We start from the raw sequence: 19510 nt of genomic DNA, 5'->3' as shown, positions 1-19510 counted from the left end.
ACATCCCATCTATGAACGGCAACAGACAATGTTATAAATCGAAGTTTTTATTGCCACTATTTTTTCGATTGTACATCGTGACTTATACATTAACCGTATTATTATGCCTCTAATAAAGATTAGTTTAATTTCTTTCGATTTCACTATTAAAGTCGATTATAAACTGCCAATAAAAACTGACTAAACTAAATTAGTACAAAACCAGTCGGTGTCGCGATATCTTGAAGGCAACTCTCTCCGCTGTAAACGATACAGTTTAACATTGAGTTCTCACGCCTAGTTTTACACGTTTTAAGATTGAATAGATAAGAAAAAATATGTTAATTTAAAGTATTTGTTAGAAACGATTAAAAGAAGTTAACTCTCACGCATTCAGTACATCGATATCCCTTTTTCGCGGATACTGCTTTCATTTAGGGAAACTAAAAACATTAGCTATTGAAACTTTGATTATTTTCTACATCATGCAATATCAAATATTTCTCATATCATCAAAAACTTCTTATTTATAAAGACGGAATATCTTACTTCTTACTAATATTATGAATGCGAATGTTTCGATGGATGGACTAACGGATGTTTGTTAAAAGGTATCTCCAGAACGGCTTCATGCATCTCCCTAAAATTAAACATAGAAGTAGAACATAGCCTGGAAGAATGCCTAGGCTACTAATTACGTTTTTTTAACTCCTCGCGATCGAAGTCGCGGTCGACAGCTAGTTATAAATAAATACAGATATTTCACGTAAAGTTCGATCACATTTATTAGTGTTAAAGATATTTCTTTGCCTGCTATAATTTGTCTAATCAATTAAAAGCCTATTAACATAATAGAATTTAAATTGATTTTACGTAAAAATTGACTTAGAAGAACCTCAAGCTTTCGAGTCACGACGTGTTTCGACAGCGCGTCAGTCAATTTCGCCAGCCTTATAGTAATTACACACAAAGTGATGTGAACTTTTTGTTTCGCGTTAATTGCTTTAATCTATATTTAGGAACCCCAAAAAAAACTTTGCTATTCGACGTATGGTAATAAGTTATTTTTATAAGAGGTCGAATAATTTATTGGAAAAAAAATATAGCGCATCTACTTTAATGGATTTTTTTTTCACGATAACGCCTGTAAAGGGACGTGCCACCCGTAATCGTTATCAAATGTGCTTCAGAATGCATTTAGGCGAGTCGCTTTTAAAAGTTACTTTGATTTAACATTTAAAGTTTCTCTTGAGTCAAACGTCCGCCGCGGACGCCAATAAATTCATTGATAAAAGAAAACGCTTATAACTTAAATCAGCAATTTTTATTTATATGCACTTTATTGATAACCTCAAAGAGGCTTATTATAAGTACAAGCACTATGTTATTATGTAATAATAACAAAAAAAAATTGAATTATGTATTCTGTTTGTCATAAAAAATAAACAACAAAATCACGTCTTATATTTCCTACAATAACTAATGGAAGTTAAAATGAAAGGAAGAAAAAACCACTCTAGAAATGGAACAAAGAAATTAGTTGGCACACTAAACGAGGGTTGCACATATGCAGGACTATTAGTAGCGTGAAATAATGGATGCTATTCCGCGGTATAACGTAACTTGTACGTTCATTAAGGCGGGTGTCGACCGGCCGGGTGCGCGTTGCATAAATCAGCTTGGGGAATGCAGCCGCCCTAATGCGCTTTCCTTGTCCGCTGATAGCTAGTCAACCACAAACTCAACCAAATTCACCCAAAATTTCATATACATCAGTTTTTTGCATTCATTCAATGAATTAAGTCTCGCATTAAGAACTGAAGTTAATAATATGATTTTTAAATAGATTTGTCATCAGTTTACGACCACACACACGACAACATAAGTTTTCTAAACCCTGCTGATTTTAGTCGCTAAGTAACTTATGCATACAGGTTCATACTAAGGCACATGTCAACTAATTTATTTAAATTTTTACAAGTATTAAAACTATTTTTATTAATCACTAACACTACTAGATATATCCTGTAATTGTATTATTATAAACGAATTAACTATAAATATATTTCAGTCATTATGAATATTAAAATCTTTTAAAACATTCTTGGTTTGTATTCTTTGTTTTATAAAGAATATCACCGTTTATTGAAGTTTTAAGTTATTCTCATGATATCAATGTTATTGCAGATTATTTTATTTAGTACCTCCTTTTGGGTGGTCCAAATATCATCAAACTGGGTGGAATACCAAACAGTTCATTACACTAAAAGGTATGAAAATCACACAGAATATCAAATATACTATTAGCCATATAAGTGTGACAATAATGGACAATCTCAAGTCCTCGTAACCTGTGACCTTGTCTCTTTACTTATAATAATTCAAAAAGCACAATTGTCGTATCCCTTTTGCATGAAATGGAAATTCACAATGAATACAAACCTTTCCATAACGAATCTTCAATATAAAAAAAAAACTTTTATATTTTAATTTATTATATAAGTACGTTATCCTGTAAAGTTTCTTTTTTAATAAAAATATATGTAAAACCTGTTTGGTGTCACAGTTTTTATTGAAATGATCATAATAAAAACGAAGAGCACTATCATCTTGTTAGGAATGCATTTTATAAAGTAACTTTCGGCTTATAATTCGCTTAACGTGAGTTTCTGATACCAAATTGCCCCGTTTAAAACATATTGTTATCTCTTTCTTATCAAAGATAATGACAGGGATGACGATATGTTTTATACAGAGATTTTAGTATCAGAAACCCACAGTAAATCTTAAAATATCTGTCGATACGATAAAAAGAGACATGGGAAACGATAATGCTCATGCGAACGCGTCACGTGATCATAATCAAAGCATATAATTGCATTGAATTCTGATTAGTTTGCAAATCTTCAGATAAATATATACATATATATATATATATATTTTGTCCCAATATTTATCAAGAGATAAAAAATATAACTTATCAGTTATTTGTTAACGAAAGGATAATGCATATGAGAAATATTTGTTTAAAACATAAATTAAGATTCCTGTTTAATCATAAAAACTTGTTTGGATTTTTTTTAGCAGAAAATACAATGAACTAAATGCACACTATAATGAACTGTCAGATTGTTATAAGGAGAAACAGAACATTTGCCTTTTCTTCAAAACTTACTACTTACTATTAAATAAGAACTATAGTGTAACTATTTAAGATAGATTAGTTTGACAACTGATGCCTATAAAATATCGAATTAATTTTGTATGAGGAAAAATGTTGTATTTAATGGACGGTTGACATAGTGTCGAACCGACGCACACAACGAATATCAGTGTACTATCAAGAATCAGTCTTGTAATAAAATTAATCGAAAAAATGAGTAATATAATTTAGGTATTACATAACTTTTTGAATTTATTACAGTTATTTATTTGGTTATGTATCGCACAGATTATTTTAAAAAAATATTTTGGACGTAATTTTTGGTTTAATGTCATATTTCTTTATGTCGTTATGAAGGAATAGAAAGAAACAATTTTATTTGTATTGTAATTCAAAATCAATAATCAAGAAATTTTCTATTGCGAGTTCTATGAGAACAACCATTGAAAATCGAAAAAAATCTTAATCGATTTTACTCAACCCATATCTAGTGAATTGTCAAACTCATCTATCTTAAATAGACACACTATAACTAAAACAACAAAAAAGAATTTAAAATATATATAATTAAAGTCTGTTAAATGGAGTAAGATTGTAAATTATTCAATCAAAATCACTCTCAAGCTTTAAACTTTTGCACAAATTGATAATATCGTTTCATTTTGTTTTTTAATTATCGTACCTGTTTTATTGAGCTGTAATCGTTTTGTTTCTTTGCTAATTGAAAATACAAGAAATCAAGAATTTTATGTTTCATTATTAAATAACTAATAAACGTATTGTCGTTAAACACTGACATTTACTGACGTTTTTCGATTTATTTAGAAAATGTTTAATAACTTAGAAAATAAATTAAATACGATTTAAAACTTGGTTCGAAGAAAAATCGTTCGTAATTCACAATTTTGTTTTATTTAATTTTCGTATTTAGTTGTTCACTCAAAAAGAACTATGTTGTTTCCTAAGATTTTCTGTTTCCAATATTGCTAAGAGAGTTGAGCTTTTATGTTTTATAAATTTTTAAATGGTGGTAAGTTTTTCAAATTCAATATTTATTTTGTAAACCTTTATCTATACGACCAGTATCATATTATTTAAGTAAATTCATAAGTTCGAAATAAATTCTATTTGATCCTTGATTAGTTTTAAATTTAAATATATTACATTTTACGAGTCATAAATAATAAAATATTATATTAAATGATTTTAATTTATACACAAAACCATATGCTTTACACCTTATCTAATGTAATTAAAATAAAATAATGAGCTTAATGCCTAATTATCATTTAATTTAAGCATGTCTTACGAATTACAATAAATGTACATTTCATGTAATCTTCGCGAGGTTTAAGGATGAATGTATGAGATATCGTTACGAGCCACAACTTATCGTTAATTTAGAGTCCCCGATTAGACTCACAGGCCGACATACGCTAACGAGCATTCGTTTAACTTATTTTTTATTTCAACAGCAGTACGGTGCCGATGTTTTGTCTTCTGCCGACGATTGTGCAAATTTAATTGGATTATCCTTTTTTCAAAGATACACGAATAAACACTCTGCTTATAAGTAGTTGAAGCTTATAATTAAAACATTTTTGATTTGAATGATGATACAAATATTAATATAACCAAAAATATATTTATAGAAGTCACAATTTAGTAAGTAAATGTCTTACCTTTGTAGTAGTAGACTGAAGTGGTGTACTCGACGACACGGCACATATTTCTACTTCATACCGATCAATGCCAGCTTCTCTATCCAATGAAACAGCTGTAGATAGAATTCCTAATGAGGAATCTATGTCGAATAGTCTATCCACTTGTCTGCCGTCACCAGTCACATTCACTATATAGTACTCTAACGCCGATTTAAAGTTATTAGTCATGTTTAATATAGCCGTCCCTGCGGGTTCATTTTCAGCAACAGAAACAGATCCCACATTAGTCCATGTTATACCTTCCAATTCAGTACCTCCCATAATCACTGTTAAATAAGTCTCTGTGCTTCTTTGCTCACTTAGTACAGCCTCATCGGTAGCTTTAATAACAAGATTCCATCTAGCTTCAGGGATTGCCGGAGGATATCGTAAGACTAGCGCACCGTTGCTTCTATGAAGATCGAAAATATCTGTTCCGCCATGCATTAATTTGTACGTCACCAATCCATTTGTACCTGAATCTAAATCTCTTGCCAATACATTCATTATGAATATGCCTCGACCTAAGCTCCTTCCTAATCTTTCTGAATTGATAACAGCTGCATTCATTGAAACGAAGGCAGGTGCATTGTCATTTATATCTTCAACAATAACAGTTACTAACTTTTCCGCCGAAAGCCGAGCAGAGGGTGGTTCGGCTCTGTCGTAAGCTACAACTGTTATTCGAAATGTATCTACACTTTCTCTATCAATGGGCAATAATGTATGTATCACCCCAGTTATATTATTAATAGCAAAATGCCGTCGACCATCATTAGGATCTTGATGTGTAATAGAATAATACACTTTTCCATTTAGTCCCGAATCTGGATCCTCAGCAGTAACTGTGACAATAGGTGTATGTATAGGAATACCTTCTCTTATTTGTCGTACTATGGCTGTATTTGTAAATACAGGTGCATTATCATTAGCATCAATTACATTGACAGTGAATGGAATACTTGATGATAAACTTGGACTTCCATTATCAGTTGCAGTTATATTCAAAACATATGAAGTTAAATCTTCATAATCCAGATGTTTATGTAAGAAAAGTTCACCTGAATAACTATCTATGAAAAATGCTTCTTTCCTGTTGCCTGATGTGATTGAAAATTGTATTTCATTGTTTATTCCTAAGTCAGCATCATTAGCATGGAATTGTATAATTTTCTTGTTTATCGGTTCAGTTTCTAGTACTGAAACTTTCATTTGTGTTTGCGAAAATATTGGAGCATTATCATTTTCATCTAGGACATCCACATGGATAGTAGTTGTAGATGATAGACGAATTGCCTGACCGGAATCATGTGCTAATACTGTAAGTTGGTATTTGTCAATACTTTCTCTATCTAGTGGTTTATTAATAAAGAGTTGTCCTGTTGCTTCATCCAATGAAAATTTTTCCATTTCATCTCCACCTATGAGTTTATAATAAATATCTCCATTTAATCCTTCGTCAACATCTGAAGAATAAACTCTCATGATAGACGCACCTACTGTAGCACCTTCAGAGACTTCTACTTTATAAGGAATGCGTGTGAAAACTGGAGCATTATCGTTTACATCTGTGATGTAAATTGTGACTCGAACTGAATCTGTCAGTTTGACTTTACCATTATCACTGACTGTTACAGTCAAGGTTATATAATTTTGACCTGTACTATGTGCTAAACTTTCACGATCAAAAGATTTAAGAGTTCTAATAAAACCATTCCTTGAATCAATTCTAAAATCATTCTGAGCAATAGGTAAACTGAATGTCAACTCAGCATTTCTTCCAATGTCTTTGTCAATTGCGGTTAATTTACCAACGAATGTATCTGGTGGTTCATTTTCTTTTATTTTAAAAATAAATGTGGTATTCGTGAATTGGGGACTGTTATCATTCTCGTCTAATACATGTATAACAACAGGAACTTGTGAAGATCTTGGAGGCTTCCCATTATCTGTTGCCACTATAGTTAAGGAATAGTAATCTCTCTCTTCTCTATCTAAAGTACTTTTAACATAGATGTATCCGTCAGGAAAAACTCCAAACTTGCTATCTGAATTGCCTTCTGCAATATAATAAGATATTCTTCCATTTGCTCCTAAATCAGCATCAGATGCTGATATGGCAAAAAATCTTGTATTGACTAAAGTCGATTCTAATAAAGAAGTTTCATAGGAAGTGTGATCAAAAACAGGGGTATGGTCGTTTACATCTTTGATTATTGCCACTATAGTATGTTTAGTAGCAAGGCCTGGCTTACCATTATCAGTTGCCGTTACTTCGAGAGAAATAGTACTACCAGGCTCGCTAGTTATAGCTTTATTTAAATAAATTACCCCAGTCGTTTCGGAAATCCGAAAGCTATTATCTGGATTGTAGCTTAATGTATATGTAATTGTTCTATTCGATCCAGAATCACGATCAGTAGCTCTTGCGAAATACACCTCCTGTCCAACTGCCATGTTTTCCGGTATATTTATTTCATCTTTATCTTCAATAAATATTGGGTAGTTGTCATTCATATCTAATACGGAAATGTTTACTGTAGTAAATCCAAATGCTAAACCACTCCGAGCCATGACTTTTAATCGATACGTCATTTTATCTTCTCTGTCTATATTAGAATTTGAAGATATTACACCGCTTTTCTCGTCAATTTTGAAGATATGTTTATAATCACCTTCTATAATGAAATAGGAAACTGAATCGCTTGTCATCCTGGTGCTTACTTTACCAATATAACGACCAACCTGTGCTTTTGACAAACCATCATCTTCGAGAATTTTAAAACTGTAACCATCATAACCTTCAAAATCCAGACTTTTACGGTGAGATGTTTTTATAATATCAACAATGGCATCCTCAACTGCACGTTTATTACCTTTATCTCTACACGAAACTTTTAGTGAATACACTGACTTTGGCGCTTTATGGAAATCTTTTTGCAAAATAATATTGCCAGTTAATGGCTCCACATCAAAATATCCATCACCTCCACTTTCTAATTTAAATTTTAGTTTTGCATTGTCACCTTCATCCAGATCCATTGCTTTTACTTGTAATAATTTCGAGCCAGGCGGTAAACTATCGCTTATAGTCTCTATGTATCTTTGAGGATAGAAGAAGGGTTCATTGTCGTTTACATCAAGAACTTTTAAAAATATCTTAGCTGTTGATGATTGTGGTGGAAATCCTTGGTCCTTAGCAAGGACCTGTATTTCATACAACTGTATTCTTTCTCTATCTAACTCTATAACAGTACTGAGTTGTCCAGTGATGGGGTCTAACATAAATGTATTGGGATATTTTCTTTCAATACTTGGGGGTAAGTAATAAGATACAGATCCATTCGTCCCCTGATCGTAATCCGATGCTGTTAAAATCAGTATATCTTTTATCGGTTTCAAATTTTCATAAAGAGATGCATTAATTACCGTCTGTGGAAAAGATGGTGCCTCGTCATTTTCATCCAATATAGTTATTTTTAATCTCGTGTAAGCCCATTTAGGATTAGGACCTCCATCTCTTGCCGATACATTGAGTTCTACAGTACCTTGAATTTCTCGATCCAAAATAGACTTTGTTGTTACCAGCCCTGTATAGTGGTCAATAGAAAACCATTGCTGTTGATTTCCATCGTAAAAGTCATAGTATATTTCAGCGTTTACTCCAGTATCTTCATCAGTGGCTGTAATACCAGCGATATATGTACCAGGTGGAGCAAGTTCACTCAGAATAGCTGAATACTCAGATTTTTCAAAAACCGGTTCGTGATCATTTACATCATTCACGTGTATTACCAAAAAAGAGGTAGCTGTACGTGGCGGAACACCTCTATCAGTGGCAACTACTGTTAAGTTATATTTACTTATTTCTTCTCTATCCAAAACACCATTGACATGAACAATGTACACACTGGATGAATTTTCTAAACGAAAGTGATTTAATTCATTTCCAGCAACTATACTGATGCTCGTTATTCCATTCAAACCAGCATCTAAATCTGTAACGGTAATTGCAGCAACGAGTGATCCATTTTTGGCATTTTCATCTACAGTTGCAAAATTTGCGGTCGATGGCACATATGTAAATGTTATTACAGGATCATGGTCATTGGCATCAATTAAATTAACAGTAACATATGTACGAGCATCTTGTCGCGGCACTCCATGATCTTTAGCAATAACAGTTAGCACGCAAGTCATATTACAGGTTCCATTGCTGCAATATTTAGGACAAGTTAACTTCTTTAAAGTCGTTATTACTCCAGATTCCGGATCGACGGCAAATTGTTTTTCAGTATCGGTCACTTCGTATGTTATCTTACTATTGTCACCTAAATCACTATCAGTTGCAGTCACTTTTAACACTACTGTCCCTGGCGGCACGCTTTCATTTAAAGACACCGAAAAGTCACTTTGATCAAATATAGGCGGATTGTCATTTACATCTAAAATAGTAACATTAACCTGAAGGTACCCGTATTTAGGGGGACTGCCCCCATCCCGTGCAGAAATATTCAATATGTAGAAATCATTCGTCTCACGGTCTAACTTTCCGGTCGTTTCCAAATGCAAGTATGATGTTTGGCCACTTGGATTTACAGTGACATTCAACCGAAACTTTCCTTCGTTGTCACCATCCACTATCCTATAATCATTAGTGATTCCATTTTCCCCTAAATCTTTATCAGTCGCAGCATCTAGGAGTAATTTTGTGCCAGCGGCTGCACTCTCTGAAAACGCCACGGCAATGCTAGGCTCTGGAAACTCTGGATAATTGTCATTCACATCCATGACTCTAATTCGTACTTCTATCGGATATGTTGGTTGACTGGATAACACAACAAAAGCATACCGGTCGACGCTTTCCCGATCTAAAACGATATTACTTTTTAATTCACCTGAAATTGGATCTAAGACGAATTCTTTGGGAGGCTCATTGAATCGGTATGTAAATCCAGGTTTAATTGGGATTCTTCCGACTATAGTACCCACAGGCTGGGCCTCGGCTATTCGAAGATCAACCCCGGTGTCGACAGCACGGGACTGCATCTGTTCGGCGGCGGCGCCAGCGCCCGCGCCGGTGAGCAGCGCCACCGCGACCAGCACCACGTGCCACCGCCCCATGCTGGTCATGATACGGATAAAAACATCGCAGAGTTTGTTTTTCCTCGGTAGATAACGTCCGGCTGAAAGAGTTGCTGTGTCCCGTTCGCGCAGAGTCGCGCGCTCGCTCTCCTCAGGTATGCAACATGGCCGCAGCGACCTGCGCGAGCACGAATATCTCACGGGAGAGCGACCCGCCGTTGCGCCTACGCTGTCACATTCATTCGTAAACACACGTGACACTCACTATCTACACAGGTCCAAAACAATTCCGCTTTTTTAGTCACAGTACCGGCACTTTTAGAAACCCTTTACCGCACTAAACAACGTTTACGTACATCACTGTTTCAAAACACTACTTAGTCAAGCTTGCGTTACGTTATCGCACAAAATATTGTTCGTATGCGGCATGCGGGCAGCGTCACAGTTGGCGCGGCACTGGCGGGCGGAGGCTTCCACGCCGCCCCGCAACTTCCCCGCATCACAGTGACCCCTCCCCCGCAGCTTTGAAAGCTTCGCCTATAGCTGCGTGATCACGATGCCAAGATAATGGCCGCCTAAGGATTCCACTATTTATTGTTCAATACTAGTCACTTACTGTTCTCAGAAAAAACTGCTTTAGACACGAAATGCTTCATGGAGTGTTTTTCTCAGATATTTAACTTTATGTTTCAAAGATTAATACGACACACAAAAATAATAAATATATCTTGAACATAGTATAAATGAAAGTTATATTATAAACAACGCAGATGTAAATATTTATAAGAATTGTTAAAACGCGTTGATGTCTTTTGTTAGCTCAACACGTTGTGTCTCATAAAAGGAAATTTTTAAGTTTAGCATGTGACAAAAATTATTTATATTTAAAACTTAAGTTTACAAAATACAAAAGCTTATAAAATTTCTTTATGTAATATAAATTCATGAACTACTTATTATACAATTATCTTTAACGTCACATAAATTTATTTCGAAAGGTTAATAATAAGTAATAAATCTATTCCTTACTTCATTTAGTTCTAGTTATTTATTCTCTACTAGATACAATTTAAATATTTTTAGTTAAACTAGAAAAACTAAAAAGCTCGTTAAACACAATGCTTGTCCAAGCGCCATCTATCGTGGCTTTACGTATTCTAAAACTTGAATCTAACATCATACCTCAAATAACTTAACGTGTTGAGCTTACTTAATGTAAGCACAAAGCTAAACATTATACCGATAGATGGCGCTAAATAACAGTTTTTTTTCTAGTAAGACTCTGAAAATGTATTGTTTACTATACTTATATTACAAGATAAAACGAAAACACATGTTAGAAGCATTCTATCAGCACTTATTTCCGAAGTCACTGTAATTATATATATTAACGAGACTTTCCTTAACTCTTTTTGTTATTATTTTTAAATTAAAGTATTTTTATTAAAACTTTCAAATAACTTAAAAAAATGATTATGTTCCCTTTTACTTGTAAAAACTATTTAGTTTGTATAATGAAAGCTTGTCATTGAATAATACGAAATTCTAATTTTAAGATTAAAATTTTAAATTACTACCCTTAATTTATTCAGAACAAAGGAGCTACAGCTTTAGTAATCCAAAATGTACGTGAGCTTTTTTCGGTCAGTTAAAAATAGAATTGTATTCATACTTGCTAACACTTTTGTAGGAACACTTGTTGCATGGAAGCATTGACGTCACTCGCCCCTCTAGTATCTGCGCAATAGTCGCCCGAGAGGGGGACCGTGCCCCCACATGGGGGTGTCTACTGACGTAAGGACTTACATTCATGAATGAAACGAATGCCTAGACCAGCTTGATTCTGTATCTGTATTGACATAGTATATGAACATGTATATGTTACGTAAGTCCATATATATCTCTTATTTACTCTATATATGTTTTGAATGAATGACAATTTAATCTAAATTGAATGTAAATTGCTAATATACTAAAATGTTAGTTTTTAATTTTATATGGAGCTATCTTTTGGATCTCACTAAGTCCTATAAATGGAAATTTAATAAGTTAGTGATTAAACTTCTATAATATCTAAAACGAAGGATAAACTAATTTAATTAATTTTGTACATTTATAGTACGACGAGCATGTCTGCTTAGATGTATAAATGAATGTAAAAAAAAGTGCAATGGGTGGACGTCGTCAAATAGGAAACCGCCAACTCTACCCTTTAAAAAAAGTCGTGTCATTAAGTTCGCTATAACTAGCTTTTCAAACGTTAATGTTTATTACTAATACTAAGTATATTGAAACTCCTTATAACGTCACTCGACGTAACGTCAAGCTCCTTGAGAGGTCAAAATTTATTATCTTAGTGGGTTTAATTTCTTTTCCATACACATAATTTGAATCTTATAATATTTTTATACAATTAACTCTCGACATGAATACTTTTGGATTTTGACTTGTCCAATTGTCATAATTACGATTGCTCAAAGATATCCGAATTGTCAAGTGGCGAGATAACGAAATTGTTTGCATATTGACGAAAAACTTTTATTAATACGCTCAAGAAGCCTGAGAAAATACAGGTGATAAGGTACTACTAAATACAATTTATTACTATTAATTCTATGTAACGTCCATTCGTTATAACGTCAAAAATCTTCGTTGTCTTGGGCGACGTTATATAGAGTTTTAACTCTATTAGTATTCATAAAAATAATAGAGCACGAGCACGAGTAATTTCAATGTGAACTTTGACATATGTTTACTGGAATCTATTGATTTTTGAGAGGGAGTAAAGTGGGTGGGAGAGAACAAGGAAATATAAGAATGCTTAGACGTTCTATATGTTTATACTTTACGTCTAGTCGTATTGACGTAAACAGTATTTGATAAGTGATACTTAAGCGTATCGCATAGCCAAATACTACTTTTATTTAACTAATAGGTTATAACAGTTTCTTCATGTGTATTAAATCTTTACTAAGGGACCGCTTAATTAATCCTAAAATGACACTAAGTGTGGACGTTCGACAGGGACATTTGATAATAGTGTTGGTTCTGACGAAACTTACGTTCTGTAATTAAGTAAATAAAATATTTAAAACTATCATTTTAATGAAAAAAACTCCTATACTTCTAAGAATGAACCCTAATAAATCTTGTAAGTAAAAACAATTCTTATCTTCGGTTCATATTTAATAGTAGACACGTCAAAATTATTGATAAATGTGCAAATTATTTTAGAAACGACTGGAATCCAAGCTCCGGCTAAAAATAGACCCAGCCACCTCCTACGCTTCCAGAGAGAGAGAGAGATACTGAATTAGAAAGAGACGTAACGATGGCATGACCTAAAATATTCCCTGATCGCTAAGATCTAGGTTTCAAATCTACATTTGATAACTAAGTATAAAAGATATAAAGAAAAAACAATTTCTTTTTTTAAATCTTGCTAATCTTACTAATATTATAAATAAGAATGTTTAGATGGATGGATGGATAGATGTTTGTTTGAAAGTATCTCTGGAACGGCTCAACGGATCTTTAGGAGATTTTTTATAGATGTAGAAAATAGTCTGTAACAACACATAGGCAACTAGTATTATGTGTTATATCTTACTGAGAGCTTTATCTCAATAATGATATTGTGCATTGGTTTTTATGTATGTAAAGAATATCTCTCTTAAATGTATCAAATTTTAACAGATAACAATATGTTCGTAGTTTGGCATTTCTCACAAATCTATAAAGTTAATATGTATATTTGTGAATGTAATAAGATATCCAATTATTGATAACGAGACGTTTTGCTCAAAGCTACCTCTTGAAGGAAATATAAATGTCATCGGATCATCAATTTACTGTCAAGAAAACTGTTTATACCGAACGTTTACATCCGTTATAGTTTCAGATTTCGTCAAGGAAAATCTCTTCATCCCTTTGTTACCTTAAAAATTTATATGTTTTTACTTATTTGTATGTATGTTGTCAAATGAAGGTTAATGTATATATATCTTGTCATTTTATTATATAAAATTAGTTTTTTTCTTATCTTGAAATGGGCGAGCAACATAAATATATGATTACTTTATAAGAAGAAAATATAGAGAACTTCTAAAAAGAAGCTAATGTTACAAGTCATATTTTCATTACTTTGTCTCTAAGCTATTATCATAATTTTTTTAACATACTGTATAGTAAGAGTAATCTCTTATATTTTTTCTCTATTAATAATTATTATTCTAGACGAATTAGTTTCCAAAGAGTTCTAAAAGGATCGTCATTAATAGTGAATGCGCATAAAAGTTTTCCTGTACCTTTCTACTTGGGTATTTGTAGCTCGCTTTATGTAATCACGGCGCGTGTAGAGAATCTAGCGAATGTAAATATCATGAAAACACGAGTTCCTTTACTCCGAAAATAGAATTTCTTACAATGATCTTTTAAAAATGAATTTCCCAAGGGAGAATTAACTAAACGTTTCTATCAAAGGCTAAAATTATAATTTTAAATAAATTTAAGAAGTTATAAGTATAATTAGTCAGTTTCATATAATACATTTTAAGCGTACTTTTGTGTAAAAGGAATGATAGAGATAAGCGAAGATGAGCGCAAGTTTCTGAATAAATATTTCGGCAGTGTAAACGCATGTTTAACTTATAATGAGTCAGATTATTCATAAGTATCGGCTAACTTATCTCAGTAGCCGATAAACACAAATTTTAGAATAGATTATTATTAACTTTATCCAAAACTACCATAGAGTAACAATTATCACTCATCGCACTAGTATTTTGTTAATTTAATATTACATAACTTCTTTACAATTTGAAATATAATACTTAGCGTTATTAGCTATGGCGTCGCAGGGACGGCAAAAGGCCATTGACCCCGTGTTTGTGACTACGTTTGCCGAAATCGAACCTGACAATGCACCGCGACTCCGCCGAAATGCATCAGCACCCCACCCCTCCTTAGCTTAACCCACCCATGACCTACCCCATCGAAGAGATGCCATGTAACCGCAAAACTTGCGCAAACTTGTGTAAAGTTAATTTGAACATAAAGAAAGTAATTACAAACTTCGAAATCGAAGGCATTGTATGTATTTGTAAGGATTTCAGAGCTTAAGAACTAATAGGAAATTTCAAATTTCATTTTCAATAAGACTTAATGTTATATACTACATAAAAAAGTTGAAGAAACTCGAAAACATTACTAAGGGATGACTTATAAATATTAGGAAAGAAATTTGTAAGAAAAGTTTTTAAATGTCAACATGAAACCTTAAAAAATATTCTTTGCTAAAGTTATTTCATTTTTTCAATACCAATTCAATTAAATTCCATTTAGATTTACATTATACGCTTTTTAAGAATTCTTTCAAGATATACATTAAAGAAACGAACTCCCTCAATGGTATAAGTATCAGAATGATTTCAAATGTAGAAAAATAAACAAATAAATAGTCCGAGTTAGCGGTACCTTTATCCCAGTGGCGACATTGTAGTCAAAACAACGTTATTTCGTTTGAATTGATTATAAAAATCCGGAATTATAGGAAAACTTTCTAGGTATAACCTTGGGTTATTATCTTAGTTACTTTAAATGATTATTGTCGTTTTCCTAAGTAAATAAACGAAGTAAGTGAATTTATAAGCTTGTCGTTTACTTATGTAAGTGAAGATTGCCAGAAAACGCAACCCTTTTTCATCATGTGCCTCTACAATTTTACCATCAAGTAATAAAAGCCTCACTGGCATCTTATATTTGACAAAATGTCGTCAGCATTTTAGCGAATCAGAATGTATACTTTTTACGCCGAATATAATTTTTCATATTTCTGAATTTTTTTATTTTAACGTGAAAAAAAGCTGTAATATAAATTCCAGTGAATAATTCAAGGCTCTACCCACAAGCTTTCAAAACATGAACGAAGGGAGGTACAATTAAGAAACCCACGCTGTGCTCATCACCCTGCACTACTATGTCAACCCACAAACGTTAGTAATGACTAAACTTCGTTGTAATGTTAGTTTAATATGTACTCTACATACTGTATTACTTACCGTGAATTTCTGAGACCAAAATCCCCCATTAAAACATATTTTTATCTCTATTTTGACAAAGATAATGAGTGGGATGACAATATGTTTTATATAGAAATTTTGGTCTCAGAAACTCACTGTAAAAACCAACACTAAGAACTTAAATGTTTAAAAAAAGAATGACATATAATAAGATGAGATTCAGAAAGAAATTTGATAAGATATATAGGACTAAAACTGTATAAAGGATCTGTAAGAATTTATAAGTAAGACGTAAGAGTTACTTAGATAAGGGTTTAATAGAAAGACAAACAAAGCAGTAAGTATTAAGTAGACTCTACTTAAAGTACGATTAGTAATGAGTGATATTTATCAGTTATGAATCTCAGTTTTGTTTCTGTATTAAGAAAATGTTGGTATGTTAGCGAGATGAATAATCTGTGGACGCGATCGATACCTGTGTGGCGCGCGGCTGAAGCTCTAAGGAGGGGTAGAGGAGGTGGAAGGAGACTTATGGGGTGAGTAGGGGGTAGGTAAAGGCCGGGGGTGAACGTAGAGGGAGACGTTCATTGAGAACGAGTGGGCGGCGCGCGTGGGCGAACAGCTTATAAAGCCCTCCAGCCCGGCCTGCGCCGTAGTTGTGTCCCGAACGCGTCCCTATTCACATACTAAGTGCAAAATGTGCAATCTACTGCAGTCCGGTTGGCGGTGAGTATTGTAAAATATAAGATTTAAATATATCACTTTTCAAGAATTCCTATTTTTAACCGATTTTATTGAGCTAGTCTTATATTAAAAATATTTTAACACTATTTAAAATAATCAGTTTATTATTATATATTCTTTTGAACATAATTTTCACTTGAAATTATTTTTAGTAAAATTCGGTTGTAATTATTTATCAATTCGTCTCTACGTCCATTTTGATTTTTAAAAGCTAATCGGAATAAAGTAAAAAATAATTTTAATTGCTACAGAAATTAAAAATCGCAAAAATTAATATGTAAATTGTTTATAGATCATGGGTGGCATTACTTGGCTATCTAATAATCCAAGCGACAGCATATCCTATGCAATCATGGCCGTTGTACCCACAAACACCTCGAGAATATCACGATGATGATTATTACTATGCACCCAAAGAACAATACTATTACGATGCGCCTGCAATGAACACACCCGAAGTTTATGGCCAAATTCCTTATTCTTACTACTACGACCCATACGACTTTGCTAATGAAGCTCCGGAGAGACAAGACGAAAGATTAGCAGCACTTCCCATTGGACAAGAGACGTGGTTTGAAAGCGATAGCAACTCACGCTGGCGATCGAACGATATGGATGACGTCAACGCCGCTTTCTTGGATAATTTGATTCTGACACAAATGGCACAAGACGCTCAAAGACGCCGCGAAAATGCTCGAGCTGCTTTCTCAAATGTCGACTACGAAGATAAAGATAACGAAGACGAAGACGTGAGAGAACTTAAAGCACTAGCTGGCAAACCACTTTATCATGTCCCTAAAACAGCTCCGAAGTATGAAGATGAAGACTATCAAGCTGACGATGGCTTTATCAACTGGAATGGAAACAAAAGGAGCGCTACAACGAGCCGACCCACTCCTACAGAGGAATCGAATGTTGGCCAAAAGGAAGTAGCAGTTCCCCGACCAGCCAAAACAAATAACAGAGTCCACCAGTCTTTGCATGAGAAGAGAACTTCGCCGTACTACAAAACTATAACAAAATTACTGGAAAATAAATCACGTGTAAGTATTAATCGTTTTATAAAGAAATAAAAGTTTAATTGCGTTACTATGTAAAGTATAGATTTTATATATACAGATTGTGAAGCCCGAAGTCTAAAAATAACTTGTCCGGGCCGAGGGTAGGGGGAAAGGGGTGGCGGGTGACACGGTCGCCGCGGAGGCCGGGTCATTTGGGGGTGGGGGTGCAAGGAACCAATATAACCTAAAAGCTCGATGCTTTGACGTTATATAACTAAACGTGTATGAATGAAAACCATTCACTATTTGAACATTTATCTTTTTGTACACAGAAAGCGACGAAAGGGCGAAGGATCGAAAAACGTTTCGTAGCAGGAGATACGGACCTGGTGATGGAGCTTCGAGGCCTAAAACATCGCATCGCAACTTAAATTCATCCATCTGCTAACCGCCAACAACCATGAGACTGAATATTAACGTAGACTTATAGATATTTATAGCAACGGCGACCATACAATCGCGACACGTCAAATCAAAACCCAAAAAAATTAGATAACAATATTCGCCAAACAATACGACGAAGTACGGTCTATCTTCCTTGATTTGTATATTCTTATCGTCCGATTCTGAATTGTTTACAATTTTCTAATTAAGATATCTATTTTATATTAAATCCATTCAATCATTATGTAGTAGGGTCGTAATATACTACAATTCTGTACTTATATAAATTCTTTTCGATTCTTTACTAGATTTCATAATGTGCGTATGGGTAGTATAGAGTGTGCAAATGATCGTACAAAATGGTGACTATAAACTCCATTAAATGGATGGATTGTTTAGATAATATTCATTTGTAACAGTTATTTTTCAAATTTAAGGAGTTCCCTTCAAACGGCAGCTTTTGTATCGCCTTTGTGCGATTGTAAATATGAAATACTATTAAGGTTTAGATAGAAAAAATACTCTCTCAATTTGTATTGATATTCTATGTGTAACATTTCATTGTAACACGATAAAACTTACGTTATTACATTTTTTTTATACGAATTCAATAGAAAAAGTTATTTTACTATGAATGAAAAACAGTGATTAGGCTTTTTGCTTACAATCCACTTTGTATATAAAATTATATTTTAATCTGTGAATAAGAAATGTAACTACATATTTATGTTCTTAGTCTAAAAAGACAATACTAACATTTTGCATAGCAAAGCCATAGAGAAAATGGTACACTAACAATCCACTTTTTACTATAAGAGTGTTATTCTCTCAGAGAGCTGAGGATTGAGTGATATTTTAGCTTTACCGCTTCTTGACTAATATATTTTGTAATAAAACAGTAGGTCTTAAAGACCATTGTTGAATTTAAATAAATAACTTCCTATATTTCCACTTAACTTTTGCATAAAAAAATCTTTTCTACGCATAAATTAAGATACGATGTTCTCAAATCGTTAATTAATATTGAATGTTTCACCAACAGCACATCTAATTTAAAAAGAAATCTTTAAAGAAGTTATTAAAGAGTTAGTCAATTGATGTTTAGATAAAAATATTGATTAAAATAAGATTCCTAATTATTTCCAAATTAATAATTTAGCTTTTCGAATGCTGTTGGTAAAATGTAGATTATAACTTTCCGACGTAATTTTTATAAACTTACATTAATATAATGTGTAATTGACATATCTTTGTAAGCGATGTTTTCGAAGTTTTTGTTGCATGATTATAAAACTTGTAAATCGTATACTGTAATTAATAACCGTAAGAAGTATTAATAGGTACTACGATTTAATTTTCAACTTCATACAT

At 33.1% G+C, this 19510-nt stretch overlaps 2 protein-coding genes across 2 annotated transcripts in view; one reads left to right on the top strand and one right to left on the bottom strand.

Moving 5' to 3' along the window:
• The window catches only part of ft (cadherin-related tumor suppressor fat), a 93350-nt gene extending 82975 nt beyond the window's left edge, over nucleotides 1-10375 (bottom strand). The window contains exon 1 of the mRNA XM_013322458.1: nucleotides 4825-10375. Coding sequence (XP_013177912.1) covers nucleotides 4825-9978 — 5154 coding nt within the window. The 5' untranslated portion in view covers nucleotides 9979-10375. The remainder of the gene's footprint in view (nucleotides 1-4824) is intronic.
• Nucleotides 10376-16605: 6230 nt separating this feature from the next.
• LOC106124748 (uncharacterized) lies at nucleotides 16606-18639 on the top strand. The gene is made up of 3 exons (XM_013321702.1): nucleotides 16606-16676; nucleotides 16987-17737; nucleotides 18028-18639. Exons 1-3 carry the CDS (start codon nucleotides 16648-16650, stop codon nucleotides 18124-18126), a joined length of 879 nt encoding a protein of 292 aa, XP_013177156.1. The 5' UTR covers nucleotides 16606-16647; the 3' UTR covers nucleotides 18127-18639.
• The last annotated feature ends 871 nt before the right edge of the window (nucleotides 18640-19510 follow it).

The sequence above is a fragment of the Papilio xuthus genome, unplaced genomic scaffold, assembly GCF_000836235.2.
Source record: "Papilio xuthus unplaced genomic scaffold, Pxut_1.1 DF828952.1, whole genome shotgun sequence".
NCBI classification, from domain to species: Eukaryota; Metazoa; Arthropoda; class Insecta; order Lepidoptera; family Papilionidae; genus Papilio; species Papilio xuthus.
Note: the sequence above shows the minus strand (reverse complement) of the source record. Positions and strands in the feature narration are given on the sequence as shown.